This window comes from Mandrillus leucophaeus, unplaced genomic scaffold (genome assembly GCF_000951045.1).
Source record: "Mandrillus leucophaeus isolate KB7577 unplaced genomic scaffold, Mleu.le_1.0 Scaffold323, whole genome shotgun sequence".
Lineage (NCBI taxonomy): Eukaryota > Metazoa > Chordata > Mammalia > Primates > Cercopithecidae > Mandrillus > Mandrillus leucophaeus.
The window spans coordinates 1,118,878-1,143,729 of NW_012103399.1; the positions used below are offsets into that span (position 1 = coordinate 1,118,878).

The 24,852-nt window shown below is 45.2% G+C and overlaps 1 protein-coding gene across 2 annotated transcripts in view; it reads right to left on the minus strand.

Moving 5' to 3' along the window:
- The window catches only part of CLEC16A (C-type lectin domain family 16, member A), a 249,531-nt gene that overhangs the window by 143,537 nt on the left and 81,142 nt on the right, over positions 1-24,852 (minus strand). For both annotated transcript variants that reach the window (XM_011988119.1, XM_011988120.1), the window contains exons 11-15: positions 24,641-24,773; positions 20,450-20,550; positions 7,412-7,534; positions 4,921-5,030; positions 3,222-3,266 (exon numbers count right to left, since the gene is read on the minus strand). In XM_011988119.1, the coding sequence (XP_011843509.1) occupies positions 3,222-3,266; positions 4,921-5,030; positions 7,412-7,534; positions 20,450-20,550; positions 24,641-24,773 (512 nt within the window). The remainder of the gene's footprint in view (positions 1-3,221; positions 3,267-4,920; positions 5,031-7,411; positions 7,535-20,449; positions 20,551-24,640; positions 24,774-24,852) is intronic.

Here is a 24,852-nt window from a genome sequence, read left to right on the forward strand (position 1 = left end):
AAAGAAAGGAAAGGAGGGAAGAGGAGATTATTCATATTTTTTTCCATAAACAACAGAGTATTATAAACTCTAGTTTGTGGCTTTAGAGGCCATCTGTTTCTCATTAGTGAGTTCTCGTAAATCACCAGGAAGTAAAATGCACACGTGAACACAAACACACATGCTCAAATGACAGACCAAATATCAAATTGCACTACTCAAAATTTTCTCCTTCCTAAGTATATGGAGTTAGGATTCATCTGTCAAAGCAGTTAATTAAAAAACAACAACAAAAATACTACTATGTAGGATTAAAATATAGAAAAGACTAATATTTCAAGTGTTTAACATCATCTATTTATCAAGAATGGTTGGAGAAATGGACAATCCCGTTTAAGTTACCGTATTAAAGATACGAGGCTCCACACCTCTGGGAGGAGGAGTATAATTAAATAAATTTAACATTACAATTACATGGCTTGTTCCATTTGTTTTTGAGGAGTGCTTTCGGGGTTATGTCGTTCCTCAGGGTCATGACTGCCTGGGAGCACCCCTTCAGAACAGCATGGTGGGCATAAACTTGGCTCTGAGACACATAACCAAATCCAGTTTTACACGTCTTGCCTCCTTGTTCCACTGCAAGAATGGCATGTCTGTCTGGGGTACTGTGAAGACGAAATGAGTTAATGCACATGAAATGCAAGGAAGCACAGAGCCTGTCACTCAGTTGGGGCTGGGTCAGTGTGAGCACTCACTGTCATGATAATCTCTACTGGACAATGAGCCTTAGAACTGCTGCATCTCTCTCACAAGTTCTGAACGAGACACACACACACACACACCTCCCCCCCACACTTGGGGTGGGAAAGGGAACAGATCCTTTTTCGTTTTTTTCAGTTGTCAGAACTACAACTAAATTTGAATATTCTTGTGTGATATAACTATCAACACCAGAAAGGACAATTCCTGAAAACATCTAAAAGCTGCTGAGAAATTATACTTACGGTATAATAAATATTATGGGATAAAAGTAAGAAAAATCTGGGTTGGGAGAAGGGATCCAGAAATTAAATAAAGCTCTCCTTTTGTTAATAAAGAATAACCCTCTGGGAAAATGCCTACCTATATATCTTTCTGTTTTTGCAATCCAAAAGCTTTCCAGGGGACATAAACTTAGGGCAGTTATACTGGAAAGAGGTTCAAAGATGACTAATGCAACCCTGAGGTTTCTGCTTTCTTGTGGGCTTTGCTAGTGGGGGTGTATCCTCACTTGGAGGCCAAGCGTGGTTTCGGATGTTCTAAGGGGAAAGTGGGATTTCCTCCTCGGTGTGTAGGGGCCCACCACGGTGCCACCCTTGTCTGGGTATGTCCACTGCTGCAGTTGCATGGGGTCATCCGAGCCTGGCAAGGCTGATCTCCAAATTATGTAACCTCATTTTATCTCAACAAACACTGGCAATAATGTAGTGGCTTAAAATGATTCCTGCAAAGAAACAGCAGCTTAAAGAGGGCTCAAAAAACGAAACTACAGGGGACAGCAAGGAAACGGCAGTGTTGCCATCTTCCCCCTGTAAGAGGATCTTCAGCAGCCACGTGCAGAGACCTGATCCGGAGGCCAGCAAACTAGAAAATGACTATTTGACCCATGGATTAATCCACCATGGCTGACGAGTGATGAGCCTTGCCTGAAAGACACATGAGGCTGGCAAGGCCTGAGTGTTTCTGCTCCCTGCCGCGCCCCCCAAATTCGTATGTTTAAATTCGAATTCCCAAGGTAATGGGATTAGTAGGTAGGGCCTTTGGGAGGTGATGAGGTCATCCAGTAAGATGGTGCCATTTATGAGAAAGTGAGCCTTCACTAGATACTGAATCTGCCTTGATCTTGGACTTCCCAGCCTCCAAAACTGACAGAAATAAATATCTTTTTTTTTAAGGACTCTTGCTCTGTCACCCAGGCTGGAGTGCAGTGGCGTGATCTCAGCTCACTGCAAGCTCCGTCTCCCGGGTTCACGCCATTCTCCCACCAGAGGAGCTCCAGAGGAGCTGGGACTCCAGAGGAGCTGGGACTCCAGGCATCCGTCACTATGCTAGGCTAATTTTTTTTGTATTTTTCAGTAGAGACAGAGTTTCACCATATTAGCCAAAATGGTCTCAATCTCCTGACCTCATGATCTGCCTGCCTTGGCCTCCCAAAGTCCTGGGATTGATTACAGGCGTGAGCCACTGTGCCCAGCCCAGAAGTAAATTTCTATTGTTTATAAGCTACCCAGTTTATGGTGTTTTAGCATCCCGAATGGACTAAAATCAAATGCTTAAAAGCTAAAACAAAACCATGGCAATTAGAATTTTTTTTTTTTTGAAATGGAGTTTTCACTCTTGTTGCCCAGGATGGAGGGCAATGGCGCTATCTTGGCTCACAGCAATCTCTGCCTCCCGGGTTCAAGCAATTCTCCTGCCTCAGCCTCCCAAGTACCTGGGATTACAAGCATGTGCCACCATGCCTGATTAATTTTGTATTTTTAGTAGAGACGAGGTTTCTCCATGTTGGCCAGGCTGGTCTCGAACTCCCGACCTCAGGTGATCCACCCGCCTTGGCCTCCAAAAGTGCTGGGATTACAGGCATAAGCCACCATGCCCGGCTGCAATTAGATATTTATAAAACCATCTGGAACCTGAAGACAAAGCTCTGCAAATTTTTCAGATACTGAAGGTCACTGTGGCACTTTACAAAATCTCAATAAACTTAATAAAGGTTTAGAAGCCTCTATAAGGTTTCTTAGTACATATGTATAAAAATAATATACATGTATATAGTTCATAAATTCATAGGTAATTCATAAGTAATTTTATATATGTAACCATATGTAACTCACGAACATAAGCACATCATATATATATAATTTACTTATGTGTGTTTATATGTATGTAGTTCATAATTTACATATAATTATTCCCAAACAACCAAATCCATGTATTACTGAGAAACAAATTGTCATATACTGGGGCTGAGTCCTCAAAAATTTTACTGATAAGACAGCATGGGCAGAAAAAAGTTTAGGTATTGCTGCTCTAGGGACTATGAAATTGAGCATTTTTATTCAGTAATTATAGGCATAAAAAATAACTGAAGACATATAACATTTATCTGCATAGAACCAGACACCACTTCTGCTGCTTCTACAAGACACTCCTGCTTCTACAAGACACACCATGCTGCTGTCCATCTGTGCTCTGCCAATTACCTTATAAAAATGTCGTACAAGGTGAACACTTTCTTCTCTCGCACCCTGTTAAAAGACAAGGAAGGTGTGAAGGAGGCAGGTCTCATCTAGGCGAGCAAGTCAGGCAAACTACAAATTCTAAAACATGAGTACGTATAAAACGGATCTGGACTAATAACCTTAATGCATAAAATGTTTTCTTTTGTTTTTTTTTCCTTTTGTTGAGATGAAGTCTCACTCTGTTGCCCAGGCTGGAGTGCAGTGGCATGATCCTGGCTCAGTGCAATCTCCGACTCCCAGGTTCAAGCGATTCTCCTGCCTCAACCTCCTGAGTAGCTGGGATTACAGGTGCCTGCCACCACGCCTGGCTAATTTTAGTATTTTTAGTAGAGACGGGGTTTCACCACATTGGCCAGGCTGGTCTCTAACTCCTGACCTCAGGTGATCTGCCCGCCTCGGCTTCCCAAAGTGCCGGGACTAGAGGCATGAGCTACCATGCCTGGCCTATAAAATAGTTCTTAATGAGAGAGAGAGAGGAAAGGAGACAGAGCTCAAAATGAAAATGCGAAAGGATAGGTAATTTGATTGTAATGACATGAGAAGCTGTTAATATACAGTTAATCAGGGGAAAACGGTTACAAATATGGCCATTATGACTCCTTTTTTATTTTACTCTTTCAATACAGTCTCAAACTGTGGCCCAGACTGGAGTGCAGTGGTACAATCATACTCACTGCAGTGTCAAAATCCTGGGTTCAAGCAATCTCCCAGACTCAGCCACCTGAGTAGCTGGGGCTACAAGCATGTCCTGGCTAACTGTTTTTGTTTTTGTAGAGACAGGGTCTCACTTATGTCCAAGCTAGTCTCAAATTCTTGGCCTCGAGTGATCCTCTCATCTCAGCTTTCCAAAATGTTGGAATTACATGCATGAGCCACTGCACCTAGCCCAGCTACATTTGTATAAGACAAAAAGTTCATTTATAAGGGGGGGTGTGTGTATGTGTGTGTGTATACAAACATATACATACTTATAAATGAATTTTCATTTACATATATGTAAATAGATATTTCATTTACATATATTCATGTGTTTACATATTTATATATTATATATGTAAATATATACATAGTGTATATTTACATATTGCATATGTAAATATATTCCTTTATGTAATTATTTGCTTATATAATACTTAAATATATTTATATATATAATATGTGTGTGTGTGTCTACATAGACACAGCCAAAGTGTCAACTATAGTTGTTACTTTTACCTCTTTGTACTTCCTAAATTTTCTAAAATAAACATAGAAAATAAGAGGAGGTACCATAAACGCTACTGAAAATTTAATGTATATTTTAAGCACAAAAACCATAATCAATGTATGTATATGTGTTAGTGTGTTTGTATGTGCTTAAAACTTTTGTAACACCAAAGAAAAAATTCAGAAATCCTGAGGACAAATACAGAACCAAATAAGTGCAGCAGGAACCACTAAAACTCAATTAAGTGGACTCTTCAGCGAGTCTCAGCCGAAAGGAAGTCCCTGCTGAATAAGTAGGTTGGAGTGGGGTCTCAAGAGAGCAGCCCCTGCTGCTTCTAGCTGGTGACCGATGACACCGCAGGCCAGGGCTCCTATCTGGATGCCAGCACCTTCCCTTCCATCCTCCTGTCCCTCTCCCTTGGCCCCCAGAAAGGAGGAGGGGAGAGGGCGTCACCTCCAGGCAGGCCAGGTGCACGTCCTTCATGATGCAGCCGGCACTCGTCAGGACTTGCTGCTTCAGAAGTAGGCAGCTCAGCTCCAGCGTCGCCAGCCGGATCTTCCCATCTGCAGAGCAAACCAGGGTGAGCCTTGCACACCCAGGGAGCGGCGCCCTTAAGCCCAAGGCTCCTGCCTACCCACGTTGAGGTTAGCAGGTCAGATGATAGACCAACTGCTCATGGCTCCCAACATCCAGTGGGGACACAGAGGGAACCCCCATGCCAAAGCCATTCCCAATCAGTTAGAATTCAATGTTCTCCATCAAAACTACCTACACCAAATACTTCCCTGAAGTCCCTTTACTGGCAGGGTGCAGGAAAAAGAGGGTGACTAAACACTGTTGAGGCCTAGAGAGTGGCCCTGCACTCCCACTTTCCTTTAGAGAGCCGCCAGTCCCACTTTGGGTCATGTGATTTGGGTGGAGCTGGTCCTCCTTTCCCCTTCCAGGGTTGGGCACATCACCCAGCCAGTTGGGGTGCTCTACATTCCCTTGGTCCCAGTGACTAGGTAAGAACCAGGCAAGGGAGCCAGTCAGAGCCAGTAAGGCTCAACCTCACAATTTGCTAGAACTGCTGGGTAAGAGAAATTCTCCTTGTGCTGGGTTGAGCAGAGGACCGTGGTGAGGCCCTGAGGGCATCAGCCATCTCTTCACCCTTGCCAGCATTTTTAATATTTGTAAAGTATTCTGCAAATATCACTTCGAGATCTCTCTTCCAACTAGACTGCTCAAATCTAAGTGTCTCCCATAGAGTAAGTCTAGTGTCTCAGTGGAGAAAGGGCTAGCTGGAGGGGCTGACATTTAACTCATCAACCCAGAAGGTGGCAGAGGCCAAAGGTAGAAAAATACTGTTTGAGCCCCTGGATCCAGCTTTGCCTGAAGCCAGGCCTCAGCAGACTTTATAACCCAACACAGCTTTGTCTGTTTGTATTGTTTAAGCCAGAGTGAGTCGGGTTTCTGACAAGTGCAACAGAGCTCTAACACAGCTTACTTATTATGCTATTACTTACTTACTACCGTGAGCCAGGCACAGTGCCGAGCACTTTATATAGCTCCTCAAGGAATCTGTATGAAAACTGATTGCAATGAGTGCTCGAAAGACTGAGGCTTAGGAAAGGGAAGGGACTTGTCCACGGTCTCATCGCTGGGCAGTGGTAGACTGCAGGTGCTCAGAATGCCAAAACTCACGTCTGGCATCTCTCCTAGAAGCATCTGTAACTGACTGACTGAAGGACAACTGCTCTTATGCAAACTCCTCTATGGGTCTTTCAAGCTTATTTCTGGGGAAAGATCCCACTGTGGAGAGGAGAAGGTCTTCAGGCTATGCCTCTAAGGTCTTGGAAACATCAGAGACCACAATAGGTCACTGGGAAAAAACTAAAGGCAGACACACCCCTCTGCCCACCTCCCTGCCTGTCCCTTTGTTAATGCCTTGTAAGTCAGGTGAAAATAGGTGAGAAAAGGGGCTCTGCCTAAAAAGTGAAAAAGTAGGCCTGGCGCGGCAGCTCATGCCTATAATCCCTAGTACCTTGGGAGGCCAAGGTGGATGGATCACCAGGTCAAGAGTTCGAGACCAGTCTGGCCAACATAGTGAAACCCCGTCTCAAACAAAAATACAAAAAATTAGCTGGGTGTGGTGGTATGCACCCGTAATCCCAGCTACTCGGGAGGCTGAGGCAGGAGAATCCCGTAAACCTGGGAGGCGGACGTTGCGGTGAGCCGAGATCACGCCATTACACTCCAGCCCAGGTGACCATGCGAGACTCCATCTCAAAAAAAAAGAAAAGAAAAGAAAAGAAAAGAAAAGAAAAGAGAAAAAGCACTATCACGAAAAATAGGTCTTCTCAAACATGATACATGCCCCAGGGGCAACCAAGGAGAAGGCTGGGTGGTCTCAGCTCCATCGGCTCTCCTGGCCCGTCCCTACCCAGCCCCAGCACTAGTGTAACCTCTCTTCAGCTGCCTCCTCCAAGTGAGTTTTCCTCCAAATGCATTCTCACTCCTACCTGTTCCCATACCTACCCACAACTGCTGCTGGTAACAAAACTCTGTCTCCTATTCTACTGGCCCCTTAAACCTTCGAACCTTCTCCCCTCACTCCACTCTCAGCCTAGTTCTTTCTCATAATATCACCTTGGGCCACCCAGAGATTCGGGGGGTGACAAACATTGATAATCTCAGCAAAGGGAGGCAGGGTGTGGAAGGAGAAGAAAGATGGTTAGCAAGTGGCAGGGGGTGGCATGGCAAAAGGAGACCCAGAGCTAAAGACACAGTTCCAGCAGGCAGGAGGGCTGGCCCAGGATGCAGGGGTTGAGAGGCCGAGGGAGAGGCTGGGATGGACCCAGATTCTCAGAAGGCTCAGGCCTAGCACCCAGGGCTCAGGCTTCCAGTGGGGCCTGCTCCCCATGACTGCGTGGCCCTGTGGACAGACAACACCCCAAGTGGGCACCTGGCTGGGCAGCGTTGTTCATGATCCTGATGAGTCTTTCAGCCAGCGGATGGTTGTAGGTGGTCTTCTCGACTGCATTTGGCACCGGGAGCTGGATTCGCTCTAATTTTTCAGGATCTATGCCTGGAACAGAGGAGAAGGATGTAAGCGGAGGCCTCCTGACTACGTGACCTCCTCATCCTGAAAGGCCCTGCAGAGTGGGGTTTCCTCAACTTCAGCCACATATGTTCCCTCTTGGTGATTTCTTTTCCTTTTTCTTTTCTTTTTTTTTTTTAGTTTTTAGTAGAGACAGGGTTTTGTCATGTTTCCCAGGCTGGACTTGAACTCCTGGGCTTCCCCAAGTGCTGGGCCTCCCAAAGTGCTGGGATTACCGGTGTGAGCCACCGTGCCTGTCCCCTCTTGGCACCTGCTGTCATGACTGGTTGCTGTCGGTGCCACAACTTATTGCAGAGCTCTCCATAAACTGAACTTACATAAACGTATTAAAACATACATTTTCTGTCACTACTTATAAATAGGAAATCAGGATTGATGTAATAATTGCCAGTAATAATTTTTAAAAAATCAAAAAATGTTTTTACATTCTAGCCAATGACTGGTGACTGCCTACTCATGGTGGCCCAAGGCCTGATCTTTGTTAAAAAGGGAGGTTGGCAGGTACTTAATAGTGTTGGAGAGAAGCTAGCCCCAAATGGTGACATTCTCCCAGACACAGCAGAGGAAAGGGAAGGGAGTAGAAAAAGGGGTAACCGTCCCATAGCACAATTCACTGCCACTGTGTGCCAGGTCTGAGGGCCACCTGAGGCCACTCCCGTATTAGGCACCTTCTACGCTTGGGGAAACCCAGGCCTAGAGAAAGAGAGACTATACCCGAAGGAAACTACAGTCATCCCCAACAATTGTGCCCTCAAGCTTTTAATGACAAGCTCAAAAGCTGGGCCCCACCCTCAACATGGGTAGGAGGGATCAAGTTCTGAGTCAGGTGAGGCAGAGGCCACCCCTGCCCCTGAGGGTGACATTAGCAGAAAGACACTAAGCTAAGCCTTTTCTTACAGAAAGGTGCACATACTAGGTTGGCACAAAAGTAATTGCGGTTTTTGCCATTAAAAGCAATTCAAAAACTGCAATTACTTTTGTGCCAACCTAATACAATGACACCAATAGAGCAGAGATCTATCATTAACAGGCAAGGGAATCACCTTTCCTCCAGTGAAAATTCAACAGTTCTTCCTGCCAAAACTAACAGCATTTAAAAGATAAAAGATGACATGGGGGTGGGGAAGGTAAGTGGGAAAGGAAAGAGGGAACAGGCAAGTGTGTGACTTTGAGCCCTGTTATCATTCCTCCTAAAGAAGCATGCAGGACCTGCAGTGACAGAAGACCTGTTAGGGCTACTAGAACAGTTCCCGCCTAGGGTAAGAGGTCTTCAAACTCCTTATCTGCTCATCTGACATGGCTCTTGAAAAATACACTTGGAGAAACAAATATTTCGCCTGATCCAAGCTCAGCGAACTGAATGGATTATTTGTGCTTGGAACACGTCTTTTCCTGTTATTCTACAAAAGGGGGAAAGGTGGCACTTCTCGGAACTCTTGAAATACAGTCCCTTGAGTACCAGATGACGCTTCATTTAGAACCTTGACAAAATAGTGGAGGATAGCATTGAAGAGCTGATTGTCTGGATTCTAAGTAACTCCTGCACACACAGGTTGATGAAATAAGCCATAACAATATATCTTGCTTTTCTGAATTCCTTCCAGCTCCCAGAAAGAGGCTAAGTCATACCAAGGAGATGACCTGGGTGAGGGACGGCATAAAGGCTTGAGTTGGGTAGTAGTCTCTCTCATGCCCCAAAACGCCCCACAAATTTGGGTTTCCTCAAAAAATTTGATTGCAGTGAAAATTTAATTTGTGGATTCTGTATCCCATGTTAATGCTAAATGTGTAACCCTGAACGATTCTGGATTATTGAATGGCAAGAGGAAAGTCAACTAAATCTTTTTGGCATTTGTTTTTTCCAGAGATGTTAACACTGTCATAACATCTCTCTATCCACTAATTTCTGGCCCTTTGAGAACTGCCAGTCAGTGGTTCTGGGGGTGGGGGTGGGGAATAAAAGCTCCTCTGCGTCCCAGGCGCATCGCCCAACTTTATAACCCACCAGCAATCACTCCACTTCAGCGAGCACAGCGGAAAGGGCCTGGCTTCTGGCTCCTTCTAGAATGGGGCTGTGGCCACAGAACCATGGAAAGAGGCAAACTAGGACCAGGCCTTGAATTTCCACAGAGAGGTCCATTTTTGTTTCTTTCCTATCATTGACCCTCTGCCTTCTTAGAATTTGTGAACAATGAGGAAATCTGTGGCAAGCTCTTGACAGGAAGAAAAGCGTGTCAAGATGATCTTGACCTTTCTCAACTCTCCATGAGGGGAAGATTCCGGAGGATAGAAACACTTCTCTCTGCACCAGATTCCAAGTCTAGCCCTTTCCTTTCATGAGGAAGTTAAGGCACAGAGTTGTTAAGCTGTTTCCCCAAGGCCACAGAGCAAGTCAGAGACACGGCTCAAACCACCTTCAGATGATCCCGAAGGTGGGCGGGGACCAGATGGGAAAGGGTGGCAGCTCCCACTCAGCGAGCCCACCAGAAGCATGCAGGGTGCCCATCCTCTCAGGCTGACAACAGCCACCCCTCTATGTCCCTGGGTTCACTCTCTCCTAGGGGGTCAGCTGGGTATAGCAGGAATGAGAAGCCTAGCGGTGGAGTACGGGAGAACTTTGTTTTGACACTTTACCTCTTTGAACCTCAGTTTCCTCACCTGTGAGGTGGGAATAATTATGGTAACTACCCGCCCCACAACTGCTATCAGGATCGAAAGAGAAAAAGCACCATCACAGACCAACAACTTTACCTCTCATTATGATGCACAAATGGGAATTTTTAGTTTGATCACTGCTTAATGCATGGATGAGAATTTTTAGTTTGAGCATGACTTGATGTGTTTCCTTATCATTTGTGTTATAAAAGGAAAGTTAGGCCAGGCACAGTGGCTCACGTTTGTAATCCCAGCACTCTGGGAGGCCGAGGTGGGCAGATCACTTGAGGTCAGGAGTTTGAGACCAGCCTGGCCAATGTGGTGAAACCCCGTCTCTACTAAAAATACAAAAATTAGCTGGGTGTGGTGGCACATGCCTGTAGTACCAGCTACTCGGGAAGCTGAGAAACGAGAATTGCTTGAACCCAGGAGGTGGAGGTTGCAGTGGGCCGAGACTGCACCACTGCAGTCCAGTCTAAAATAAAAATAAAGGAAAATTAGAACAAAAGAACAAAAGGAAAAAACCTAACAAGAGCTAAATCAAGCTACAGACAGCCCAAAAGAGGCATGCTGAGCTGCTGGGGGCCCCTCTCAGGGGACAAGCTGCTCAGGTTGGATCCTAAAGGATGAACAGGAGTTTGCCTTGAGCTGGACAGGGAGAGCCAGGACTTGCCAAACAAAGGTGGGACTGCAGGGAGTGGAGCACAGCCAGGGAGGTCAGGGCGGGGAAGAGCCGGGGAGGGGGGTGATGAGGTGGAGGATGGGGGAAGGGACAGGCAAGGCTTCGTGCCAGGATCCTGCAGGGTGATGCAGTGGAGGGGCCCAGGAGAGGCAGCTAGTGGCCCATGACATGATCTGGTTGTGTCCTGGCTGACTGGGGTGGTCCCATTCCCCTGGCTGCTCCAAGTGGTCTTCATGCTTCTGGCCCTTTCCCCCAAACTGACCTGCTACTGCCATGCAGTCCATGTGAGGTAGATTTTATCACCAGCCCTGGGAGGCAGAGAGCAGAGGTGATTCCACACAGCACATGGCAAAACTATACAACAGAAAACCCTCTGAACATCTCCCTTCTTTCCCCAAAGCTCCTTCTGGGCCAGGTGCCCCATTCTCTCTCCCAGCTCTTTTTCCCACCATGGCCTTTAAAATCCTCTCTGTGACTCTGAACTATCAAGTGTTTCCAAGGAGGCCTTATCATTTACCAAAATACTCAGTCAAAACAAACAACAACAAAACTCCCAGTCTCTCTCGGGAAGGACAAAGTGTCTTTGAAAGGAAGGAGGAGAGGATTCTGCTAAGACGACAAGATTGCCTTCACATGGTAAGCCCTGAAGAAATGGTGACCATCTGCCAGGCATAGGAAGTGGAATGCTTCATTTCATCCTCATGACGTTCCGTGAAGTGGCTAATATTATTTCCATTTTACAGACGAGGAAGCTGAGGCTCAAAAAAGACACGAAGCTTGCCTGAGGTCATGCGGAGAGTGGAAAGCCCAGCCCTGAATGCAGCCAGGTCACTCTTACCTCCATCCTCTCTGCCGTGTCCCATGATCCCTGCTGGTTAATGCGCTTTCTCTCCACCTGCCCAAGCTATGTGTGTCACGTGATGTAGTGGTGTTCTTGGCACAAACACAACAGCCCATACATTTTTGCTGAATTAATTTTTTTTAAAGTTAAGTAGTTTTGATCAAATTTAGGACAGAAGATCAGACAAATCTCAAAATTAAAGGGAAATGTACATAAAATAGAAGCCACCATATGACAGCTGTGTAGAAAAGCCCAACCATCACCCACACATAAAACAGGCTAGAAAGAAATACGACACTGTCAGCAGCTGGTTATCTTAAGGTGGTATAATCAAAGGCAAGTGAAAAAGCAACTTATTCTCATTTTTGTTTTCCACAACAATCACTGCATGACCATCACTGTTCTTAGGATGGCATTTAATTTGTGGCAAACAAATTTGGTTTGGGTTTAAGCCTCCTGCCTGAAACAATCTGGTGGCTGATGGTTCTGAGTGGCTAAGGTCAATGTCAGAGGTAAGACGGCTCCTGTGTGCAAGGACATCTATATATACACACACACACTCACACATACACTCATACACACACACACTCATACACACACACACACACGCATACCCCATGGTTCTCAGTCACAGAAAGGCAGGTTTTGCTGCAAATCCAATAGCTTCTTTGCCAGTCATTTCCCTCTGACAGAAATAAACATTGTGGATAATATATGATCCTATTTGCTTCAACTCATAAGTGCCTTGTGACAGACAAATTCCAAAGAAATTCTGCTGCACTTCACGGGAGCACTAGCTCATTCTGGCTTCCAGCAGACCACATGTTCCTTGCCCCACCCACAGCCCTGCCTTAGGGGTCAGAGCCTGAGCTGCCCACCGAGTCAGAATGGGTGTCTCCTGTCCACAGGGTTGGAGGGCGGAACTCTCAACCAACTCATTCAAAGAATCCAAAACAGAAGGGAAGGGTGTGGCCCCACAGTGTAAGTAACTCTTACTAAGCTTCCCTCTCAGTTCTGATATCTGGATTCTTCCCCCTTAGTAGTAGCTCCCATTCAGGGTAGAGATGGAAAAGACCCAGACCAAGGATGCATAAGAATAATTAGACAGATCTGGATAAAGAGACCATGAGAACAGCAGGTAAACAATGTTCAAACTTTTAAAAAATGTATTTTGACTACGCAATGTCTCCCTGGCTGCAGTCACACAAGTATTACCAGCTTTGGAAGACTATAGACCAAAGATTTCGAAAGCTAACCAGATGTTGGGCCAATTTCCAATGTACTTCCAATTCTGGTTATGTGTCAGCCAAGATCCAAAATGACGTTGTGCAAGTTCTCTGCATGGCAAAAGCTTCCCTTTATCCTATTACCTTTCAACCTTTTCCGTATCTCTCATCCACGTTCCATTAACTTCTCAGCAAAACAAAACACAAAACACAAAGAGCCCAAGACACCTTCTTCCTGGGTAAACAATGACAAATGGAGTGGCAGGAGTAGAAGGTTGGTAGCTGAACTGGGGAAACTTCAAGATACAAAAGCTGTAAAACTCACCCCCCATCCCCCGACCTCTGGCCCAGGACTCAGCAGACTTGATAGAAGAGCGAAGCCTGCATTTTCTATTACAGAAACAAACCAGAATTCATTCTGTGGCCCAATTGAGTCACAACAAGCGCCTTCCACCAACCGGTCAACCCTTTCCACTGTGGGATATTCATTTCGGTGCAGCATCTAATCTATTATGATTTACTGGAAGGCCTGAGCTCACATTTGGTTTTTATTAACATGGCTTTTATGTTAAAATTGTCTATGAGGAAAAATCTATGAGAAAGAGACCAGGTCACTTGGGGGCCTGATTTGGGGAGTAAGGATCTGGAAAAGTGAGGCTGAAGGTCAAGTGCAGCCTGACCAACTGCTGCATAACCAAAAACCAATCACCCAACCAACCACCACCACCAAAGCCCCACCAAATACAGACTCTGTGCTCACAGGCCAGGACTGAGCATAAACCAGGTGGCAGCTCCCCCATGAGGCAGCTTCCCTAGGCACCTGGGCCTCGGAGCACTGGACTTGAACTTTTCAGTTTCTTCTCCAAACCTGCTCCAAGGCCTATGCTCGTTAGTTCTGGAAATGGCACTGCTACTTGTCACACAGTCAAAGAAGTCAGGAACCTGAGCCTTGCCTAGGCTCCTCCCTTCATGCCCCCTTCTTTCAAATCAACCAGAACCCCTCATTCCCTAGTCCAGTGCCTCTCCTTGTCTCCTCATCCTAGTAAATGCACCCCACCGTTGCTCAAGCCAAATCGCAGGAGTCATCTGATTCGTCCCTTTCACTTGACCCCTACATTCAATCCGTCAGCACATCCTGGCTCTAGCGCTGAAATAACCACAAGTCCTTCCAGTTTCCTCCACTCCCCAGCCAGCAGCCTAATCCGGTCCACATTATCTCGCCTGGACGACTGCAACAGCTTCTTAGTAAGTCTCCTGGTGTTCCCTCCTGCAACTCGTCCCCACCCCTAGTCATCTACTTTCCATCTGGTAGCCAAAGTTTCTTTTAAAAACTTCCATCTGACCACATCACTGTCCAACTTAAAAATTCTGTAGGGGTTTCCCACTGTACTTGGGAAAAAAATGGTAATTCCTCTTCATGGCCTTCAAGGCCCTTCATGACCTGGCCCCTGCCCACCTGGCCAGCTTCACCTTGGCCCCCTTTCTGCTCCTTCCCACCCCGGGGCCTCTGTACATGCTGCTCTCTTCGCCTGGAGCACTCTTGCCCCAGATCTTTGCAGAGCTGGCTCCTTCTCACTCTCTGGGCTTTCGCTCTGCTGGTCCTTCCTCAGAGGAGCCCTCCCCGACCACCCTGACTAGCACCTAGTAACCCCTGCAGCACAACCATTGGGCCTCCTCATCACTCCACCCTGTTCATTTCCTTCTACCATTTGTCACAGTCACAATTAATCTTCTTGTTCACTTCCACGAGACTCATTTGGACTTGTTTGAGTGCCTGTGACAGGGCCTTGCCCTAGCAAGTGCTCAGCAAGTATCTGCTGAATGATAAGAAAGCCTCTCGGTTTCACCTCCCACCCCTCCCACCTGCTGGCTGAATTACCAGAAACCCACAATGAGGGGTGCAGAGTGGGTCAGCTCACTTACTGACCAACTGCCCCCCAGCAGCCCCACATGGCTCTTAGGAACAGAGCTCACAGTTGCTGCCTGTGCTACCCCTGCAGACTGGCTCCAGATGCCTGCCTCTTGGGGCAGCCCGCTGCCTCAGACATGCTGCCGCTCACCCTGGGAAACGGGCAGTGATGCGACGGATATGCCACAGGCTCTCATGCCCCTTCCTGCCCTGCCCTCTACCATAGCCCGGGTGTCCTCAGGAAACGGGTTTTCACTCTTGCGGGCAGAGTCCATGCTCACCACCAGGCAAGTGACCCTCTATTGTGCTGACAGCCTCCTCGCAGGACTTTTCTGTCCAAGAGTGACTGATGCTTCCTTGGGCAAGAGCCTGGGTTGGTCTGCCTGGAGTCTGTAGTCCCATGTTGAGCCCACTGCCTGGCACACAGCTGGTGCTCCACATGCATTTGCTGAATAACGAATTACGTGCAGAAATTCATCAGAGACTGCAAGGCTATTCCTCCTGATCACTTAAGCCTCCAAGAGGCCTCTCCGGATTGCTCAGGCAGATGTAGTACCCTCTACTTTCAGCCTGCCGCCCCCACATTACCTAGTTTTATTTTCACTGTTGCACTCTCGCTACACGGGATTATTTTACTTGGTTACTAGTTTATTGTCTGTCTCCTCTAAGAGAATCCAGATTCCATGAAAGCATTTGTTTGGTTCACCACTGCATCCCCAATACTGATCTCAGTGCCTGGCATCTAACAGGAGCTTCCAAAATAGTTGTTGGAAGAAAGAATGAATGAATCAATACATGAATAGCATTAGCAGAAAATGGAAGAAGGAATTTAATTTCCTTGAATATACAGTTCTACTCTTCTACGAAGAAATTCCCAAGAAAAAGAGGTAGGATGCCCAGGTGGGAACATGGGAGAGTGGTCTCTCCAGCACATAAGACTGGATGAAGGTGCACAGCAGCACACCTGGTAAGCCATGATGTCTCTGCTCCCTACAGAGGTCAGGAACGCCAGTCACACAGAAGATGAGGAGCTTGCCCACTGTCCCTTGGAGCCTGGCATCTACACTACACAGACAGCATCTTCTTTGCTGAAGCCCTGAGCTACAGGCTGCCAGGAAGAGATGGCCCTGGGGATGTGCCACATAGCTGAGCGGCAACCAATCAGCAAACTCTGGCTGAGCACCGATTGAGTGCCAGGCAGTAGGCTGGGTACTGCAGGGAGCACATGGTTTCTGCCTTCCAAGGCCTAGCTATCTAGAATGGGAGAGAAAAAATACAGAGAAAAGGAAGTATTAAAAGTGCCACAGGAACCTCAAGGAGATTGAAAAACATCTGGTCTTCCCAAAATATTATTATGAAAATGAAAAGACATGCCACAGACTTGGGAGAAATAATTGCTAAATGCCTCTGATAAAGGACTTGCACTCAAAATACATAAAGAACTCTCGAGGTTGAGGCAGGTGTATCACTTGACGTCAGGAGTTCGAGACTAGCCTGGCCAACATGGTGAAACCCCGTCTCTACTAAAAATACAACAATCAGCCAGGCGTGGTGGCGCGCACCTGTAGTTCCAGCTACTCAGGAGGCGGAAGCAGAATTGCTTGAACCTGGGAGGCGGAGGTTGTAGTGAGCCAAGATTGCGCCACGGCATTCTGGCCTGGGTGACAGAATGAGATTCCGTCTTAAAAGAAACAAAACAAAAAAAATCCCAAAACTCTCGAAACACAACAATTTTTTTACGCAATTCAATACAAAAAATGGGCTAAGGATTTGAAAAGACTCTTCACCAACGAAGACACGTGTGGCAAAAGAAACACATGAAAAGATGTTCAATGTCATTAGGGAAATGCAGATTAAGATAATAAGATACCACTGCAAACCTATTAGAATGGTGAAAACTAAAAAGGTGACCACACCAAATGTTGGAAAGGAAGTAATAGGAACTAGAACTCTTGTACACTGGTGATGGGATATAAAATTATACAGGCATCTTGGAAAACAGTTTGTCAGTATCTTAAAACAAAAGCAAACATACACGTATCTCCCATAATTATATGGGAAATATGATTCAGCCATTCCATTCCTAGGTATTTATCCAAGAGAAAAGAACATATATGCTCATACAACTCTCTGTATGGGCATACATTGCATGGGGCCACACAAATGCTCACAGCAGCTTTGTTTGTAATAGTCCAAAACTGGAAATAACCCAAATTTCCATTAACAGATGAATGAATAAACTGTGAATATACAGTGGAATGTTACTCAGCAAGAAGAAATGAACTAGAGATACACACAACATCATGATGGATCTCAAAATAATTATGTGGATTGAAAGAAGCCACATGAAGAGGAGTACATGTTGCACGACTCTGTTTATACAAAATTTTACAAAGCGCAAACTAATCTAGAACGACAGGAAGCAGATTGGTGTTACTTGGGGAGAGGGGTGTGGGAAGCAATGGGGGGCATGAGGAAATGTTTGGGATGCTGGATTATACACCGTCTTGATCATGGTGATGATTTCATGGGTATTTACATATGTCAACACATCAAATTGTGCACCTTAAATATGTGCAGTTTATTGGACATCAATTAGACTTCAATCAAACTTTTTCTTTAAAGGTGCTATGCTTCTGGCCAAGATGGACTGAATTTATTCTTCTGACTCAGGCAACTTAGAAAGCAAGACAATATATACAAAACAATGGTTATCAGACTCTGGATGGACAGGCAGCATAGGAGAGAGATCCCTTAGAGAGAGAAGCACGAAGGCGGTGGCCCAGTGATTGCTCCAGCTTGCTCTCCAGTGAGAGTATCCAGGCCTCAGCACAGGGACAGAAAATCCAGACAAAGACTGTGATTCTCTCAGAGAAGGCAGAGTCTGGAGTTCAGAGAGATCAAGGGGTTAAAATTCATGGACAAGAGAAACAAAGAGAGAGCTGCAGAGAGAGAGCTCAGACACCTGCAGAGGTTTCCTTTAGAGCCTGAGTGTTCTGGTCTGTGTGTGCACATGAAGAAAGGGAAAGACCTGCCAGAATGAAGCCTGTGGAACAATTCCTGGAGCTCACACAGGACTGGCCAGTGTGGACAGACTACCTCACCATGGGACACGGTAGAGTCTCAGAAGGGTAATGCCTTCAGTAGTAGGGCGAAGTTAGTCCTAAGCTAAAGGCTGTATGGACTAGCTCTCACAGAGCTTAAAAGAAAGCCTCAAAAAAGGATCAGACCAACTCCAATTAACTGAACCATCAGCCCAAAAATATTTACAGGAAGAATCCAGCATCCAGCTGTGTAAAAATCACAGTAACTGTTAACCAATCAAAAATGGCCAGGCATGCAGAAAATGGGGGAAGGAATCCAAAAGCAGGAGAAAAATCAGTAAAAGAAACACAGCTAGAAATTACAGACATGACAAAACACAAGAAATCAAAAGGGAAACTGTATAATATTTTAAGCTGAATGAACCTCATATGTTAAAATTTACTGGATGCAGGTAAAGCAGTGCTTACAGGGAAATTTACAGCATTAAAGTCATAGAGAAGAAAGGTTTAAAAATCAATGACTGGAAAGGGAATAGCCTGAGGGATATTTTTCTGATAATGAAACTGTACTATCTCCTGATTATGTGGTGTTCACACATATCCATACATATCCCAAAATTCACAGAATTAAATACAAAAATGAGTTAATTTTATGGTATGTTAGTTTAAAAAAATAACCTGATTTGCTTAAAAAAATCAATGATCAAAGCTTCCATCAATGATTAAAATCAATGATTAAAGCTTCTTTATAAGAAGTTATAAAACAAAAAGTAAATTAAATTGGAAGCAGAAGGTAAAAAAAACCCATAAGAACATAAATCAGTAAAATCGAAAACAGGAGAACAATAGAGGGTGGCAATAAAATTAATAATCCTCTAGCCAAAATGATTAGGAAAAAAAATGAAGACCTAAATTATCAATACCATGAATCAGAGAGGGACCATCACTACAGATCCTATAGACATTAAAAAGATAATAAAGGAATATCATAAAGTTTATGCCAATACATTTGACAGTTCAGATGAAATGACAAATTCCTTCAAAGACACAGGTTACCAAAGCTCACTCAAGAAGAAATACATAACCTTGAAAAGCCCTACACCTACTGAAGAAATTGAGTGGTTAAAAACTTTCCATCAAAGACAACTCCATATTCAGATGGCTTCACTGGTTTAAGGAATATTTAGGGAAGAAATAATACTACAAAAATTCCTCCAGAAAATCAAAGAGGAGAGAATATTTCTCAATTCATTCTATAAGGTGAACATAACCCTGATAGTAAAACCAGACAAGAGAATTACAAGAAGACTACAGACCAGTATCAGTCATGAACACAGACGCAAAAATCCTTAATATCTATGATTTGCTATGATTTGCTCACACATTGATAAAAAAGAATGGCAGCTCTTTATGGACGTGAACCCATGTGCTGAAACATGATGATGTGAGCAGAGCAAGGTAGAAAGCACAATATTGATATCTCCATTTACAGCTAAGTGGGCAGTCATATAAATAAAACCATATATACTCCTACTTGGGTTTGTTTGGCTATCTTTAAAAACACACAAGAGAAACCAGTAGCAGGAACTGCCTTTGTAGAGGACAGCTGGGGTCAAAGGTGGGAGACTTTTTTCACTATATACTCTTCTGCCACCAATCGACTTATTTATCATGATTAATGATTTAAGAACGCACAAACTTGGTTATATCATGTATGTTTTAACGCCTCTAGCTATAGGCTATCTTAGTAAAACCCAACTCTATCTACTCCCCAATAAGCTTATAAAAAACCTACTAAAACATCACTTGATTTTTTTGTATTCCAAGCCCAGCTCTTGGCAGGTGTTAGAAGGAATATTCCTGAATTCTTCTTTGAAGAGATTCTGATGTGGAGGTTTCAGAACATGCCCATGTCAAGCCAGGTGGGCAAACAACAGTGACTATTCCCAGGAGTCGGCAGCAAGGCAGTGAATGAATGAATCCTAACAAAACCTGTCAACCCCATGGGAGTTGGATCTTGGCCAAGCAGCCTCAATAGGGGAAGCCAGAGAACCACACCTTTCTTCAGAAAGGAAACCTATGCTTCCACAAAGTCCACCCAGGGTCTATTTCAGCTCTGAACCCAGAATAAGAACACCAAGTGTTATATATAGCAAAACCAAGATTACAATTTGACTGATTTCAGTTCTGATGTTAGGAAAGAGGTCGGATGCTAAGTCAGTTGTAAATCAAGGGGTCAAAAGAAAACCACAGGGTGAATATAGTCATCCTGGGTTAGGCAGTCAAGTCACCTTCCCCCATATTGCCTGAGTAACCAATTCCTGTGGCTTCAGTTGGCAGAAAAACACCTGAGAAATTCTAATGAAGCTAAAGAGGAGTGGGAGTCAAAACCAAAAAGGACCACCAAAACCAGAAAGGAAATTCTGTACAGAAAGCACCTTTCTTTGTCCTCCATGCAGCAGAGGGGAAGGATGCTATGCATATGCAGGGCCCAGTGAGGAAGTCAGGCAAGGCAAAGGTCTTACCTTTATTATGAGACATGGCATAGAGGAGGCAGAGCACGAACAGAGCATGGTAATCGTCGTCCGGGCTGTCCAGGGCATGGTACACCATATCCAGGAAGGGTCTGGAAAAGAGGAGGGGCATATATGAGCCTTGTGATGCACATGGGTGAACACCTCCGCTCTCTAACCTGCACATGGGGTGCTAGCTGCCTTTGACACAGCTCTTTGACTAGCTGCCTTTGACCAGGCCACAACTGTGTGCCTGGTCCAGCACCAGGCACTGAGAACACAGACAAATGAGAGACAGGCTCTGCCCAGGAAAGCTGCTATCCAGAGGGGAACCTGACCAAGGAACAGACTGCTTGCTTAGTCACACAACAATCACTCACCAGGTATTTCAGACACAGGGAATCAATTATACAAACTCCCCACAGCACAGCTCCCATGTCAGCTGGTAGAGACAGAATAGACAAACATCACTGCAAAGTGATGTGTGTCAGAAGACAATGAAGAAAACAGGACAGTGTGATGATATCAAACAAGGCACAAACAACAATCCAAACAAGTTCAAGAACATGAGCCCTGGTGCCAGACTGCCTGGGTTCAAATTCGGGTTCTGCCTCTTTTTAGCTTTTTATTCAGCAAACCCTTGGGCAAGTTAAATAAAACCTCTCTATTTCCCCATCTGTATGGCGTGGATTCCAACCTCGCAGGATTATTGTGAGGATTCAAGCACAATGAAGACTGAAAAGCATTTAGCACAGGGCCAGACGCTGTGGACGGTGCCAATGCATGGGAGCTGCTATTTGATTTCTATTTGTAATATACCAAGGGCACTACTTCATAATTTCACTTTGGCAGTGTCCTGACCCAGCAATTTCTTAAGCCAACTTTCTCTGACTGTGAAGAATCGATAGCGAGGTCTCTCACCTCTGATGCTTTGCGGGTGAGATCTGTATAGAGGCTGCAAATATCGGAAATGGCACATCCCAAATGCTGCCTTTCCAGGTGAAGGGCCTCACAGAAAAAAGACTCTTCAACACCAGGAGAATAGAATATGCACAGGTCTGGCCCACAGGCCAGAGGCTCTGATCCTCTGACTGTCTGTGGCTACCCCCTCTGAATGCCACGTTGAGGTCAAGAGAACAGAGCACCTTCATGAATGACCAAGGGCACATTTAATTTTTGGAAAGACACCCAAGCTCCAGTGAACACTGGATGCCTATGGGGAATGAAAGGGGACTGTGGAGAAACAGGGAGCGTTCACTACATAACATTTGACATAGTTTTGAATGTTTGACTCTATACATGTATATCTGATACAAAATATTTCATTGAAAAATGCAAAAAAAGAAAAAATGTACTTGTCATAACATTTCAAACACACACGTGACACACAAAAACAAAAACAAAAAAAATCTTAAAGGGGACATTTATGTTCCATTCCCATTTCTCCACAGCCCGAGATGGGGCACCGCCTTTCAGATGTGTTCATAGTTTTGCCATTTGTAGATTTGGGTTTTGAAAGCCTCCAGCAGTAACACTTCCAAACTTAGGAGTAGGATAACATTTTCTTGTAAATCGGCTGCATGAAATTTGGATCATATTTTCATTTGGGAATAATATGAATAACCAAATGCCAATAGCTGGGTGGGTACCATCTTTTATGAGATGAAGTATCATAAAGCCATTAAGCGTTTTGTTTACACAGGGTAGACTAAGGTGAAAAGGTTGCTTGGGGATTGAGATTAGATGGAAAAAAAGGAGGAATACAAAATTATAGACATGATACGGTCCAAGCTTCTGGGAGAAGGGAGGGTGAAATTCCCAGAAAGTTCACATCGGGGAAAAAAAAAAAAAAACTGGTGAGAAATAACCAAAATGGTAGTCCCACTGACTCTGAATGCTCACATGATGAACACCTTTTTTCCCCTTCTTTACACTTTTTAAGATTTTGCATACTTCATAATTTTAAAGTTGTTTTGTTTTTTTTTTTAAGAAAAGAAACAATGTTTTGAAAGACTTAAGTTTCTTAGGCCTATATTTAACCCCAAATGCAGATAGAGCCAATAATATACGGGGAATATAAGAACAGCCTGTTTTTTACCATGCTGTTTCTTGAGGCAAGTAGACCAATGCCAAGATCCAATTCATAGCCCAGAGAACAAACGGCCACCTTCCCTCCCACCCCTGCCTCCCTGCCAGGAAGTGGGGGGACAGAGGGCAGTGGCAGTTTCTTACAAGCTGCATCTCGATACCTTAACAAAGGAGAAAGCAGCTCTCCACCTGGGCCAGTCTCTACGTCGGCATTCAGTCTCACAGTCTAGCAGAGATCTGGCCCGGAAGTTCTCAGGCCTGCACGCGGCCTAACTCAAGGCAACTGAATCAGCTTCCATTAGAAGCCATGTGCTTCAAGATGCCCAAAGTTAGGAAACAATCTCAATCAACTCTAAGAAAACCCTTCTCTCCACCAGAATTCAGAAAAACAGAAGTCATCAACCCCAATATTCAAACATAACATTTTGATCTGTTTTTTTTTTTTTTTTTTGCCCTTTTTTTGGTGGCGGGAGGAATACATGGGTGTTTTTCTTCTATTAGCAAAGCTACAGTATTACCATACTATGAAAAGTATGTCCTCTGTTTCCATTTATCAGATCCTAAGGAACTGAACACATCATGACAGTATTCACCTAAAAGCAGCAGCTTACATTCTTTTAGACAAAGTCTCATTCTGTTGCCCAGGCTGGAGTGCAGTGGTGCAATCATAGTGCATTGCAGCCTTGACCTCTCTGGCTCAAGCAATCTCCCACCTCACCTCTCAAGCAGCCAGGACTACAGGCACCTGCCACCATGCCCGGCTAACTTTTTCATTGTTTTGTAAAGATGGGGTCTCACTATGTTGCCTAGGCTAGTCACAAACTCCTGGGCTCAAGTGATCCTCCCGCCTTGGCCTCCCAAAGTGCTGGGATTACAGGTGTGAGCCACCATGCCTGGCCTGATCTTCTATTAAGCAGATACCTCTTCCTTTGCCTAAGCACCACCCCACTACTGGTTATTTGGGGCTCTTCTAATTATTTACAGTCTAAAGAATGCTGTGCCAAGGTCATCCCCAACCTTCTGTGTTTAGAATGACTTCCTTAATTTTCATAGCTTTGGGAGTTACATTTTTTGCTCTGAAGCAAAATCTAAAAGGTTTTTGTACTCCACTGTTTTTTTATTTAGCAAAAACTAAAAATGGCTCCCTTGCACATCTGATAAAAATTAATCCCATCTGTTAAGTCATTGAAACACTTGCCAAGCAAAGAGACAAATAAGATATGGAGGGAAAAAATTAGTGGACTTCACATCTTCACTTGAAATTGGATTACTAAAGAGGATGCCGGGGGTGGGAAGTGTATTTCCACCAGCCCTCTCTAGAGGCTGAGGAAGTGAATGTCTCACAGGCTGACAGAGAAATCCTGGTGCGGTGCATTTATGAACAGGAGGGTAGTGCTAATCAGGAGGTAGTGCTAATCAGGAGGCTGTTGCAGGGGTCTGTGCAGTGGGGCTGTAAGATAAGGAAATAACTCTGAAATGAAGAAGCCCTGCTACCAGCTCCCACATACGCTGGGAGTAGCCTTCCCTCCAATCCCATTGTAGAGGGGCTCATGCTATGGCAAGGTTTCAGGAAATGTGGGGTCACCCAGGTTTAAGAAGATGTAGCTACAGATGGCCATCACTGAAATGAATAATCAGGCAAAAAGTCAAAGGTGGATCGCAGCACTAACTCACGCGGGCCGAGTCAAGAGGGCAGGTCCTGTAGATGGGGTATGTGTATGTGTGTACCGGGGACGGAATGAACCAGGCAAGAAGATCTAACCCCAGCTACTGAGGGGATCCTTCCTCGGAACAGCAGAGCATTTCCAGGGGCAGCCAATGTGAAGCAACCCATGCCCTTTAGACGGAGCCCAGCTCCAAAGTGCCAGGAGCAAGGCAGGGAGAGTTGTGCTATCCTGGCGAATCTCTTCGTAAGGGAGTGAGCATTACAGTATTGAGTGATGGCTCTGTCCCCATGCCTCTGGGTGGCCAGAGCTGGAGAAGCAGGGAAAGAAAGGGAGGCAGCATGGTCGGGCTGAGGGACAGAAGAGGCTCTGGCCCCAGGGCTCGACCTCCCCACTGAGCCCTCTCCTCTTCCCTGAGAGAGCACTCAGCATCGGCCTCTTGGGCAGCTACCTGCTCCACTGCGCACTCTCAGAGCAGGTGGCGGCGGCGCTCTTCTCCTCATCCGTGGTGTTCTGCTCCTGCACCGAGGTGCTGGCGGCCAGCTCTGAGAGCTTGCTACGCTCCATGATCACCATCTCGATCTCTGGAAGCCAAAATGGAGATTGGGATGAGCCCAGACAGCTTTGCAGCCCTAGATTTATACACATGCTCATGTTGGAGAA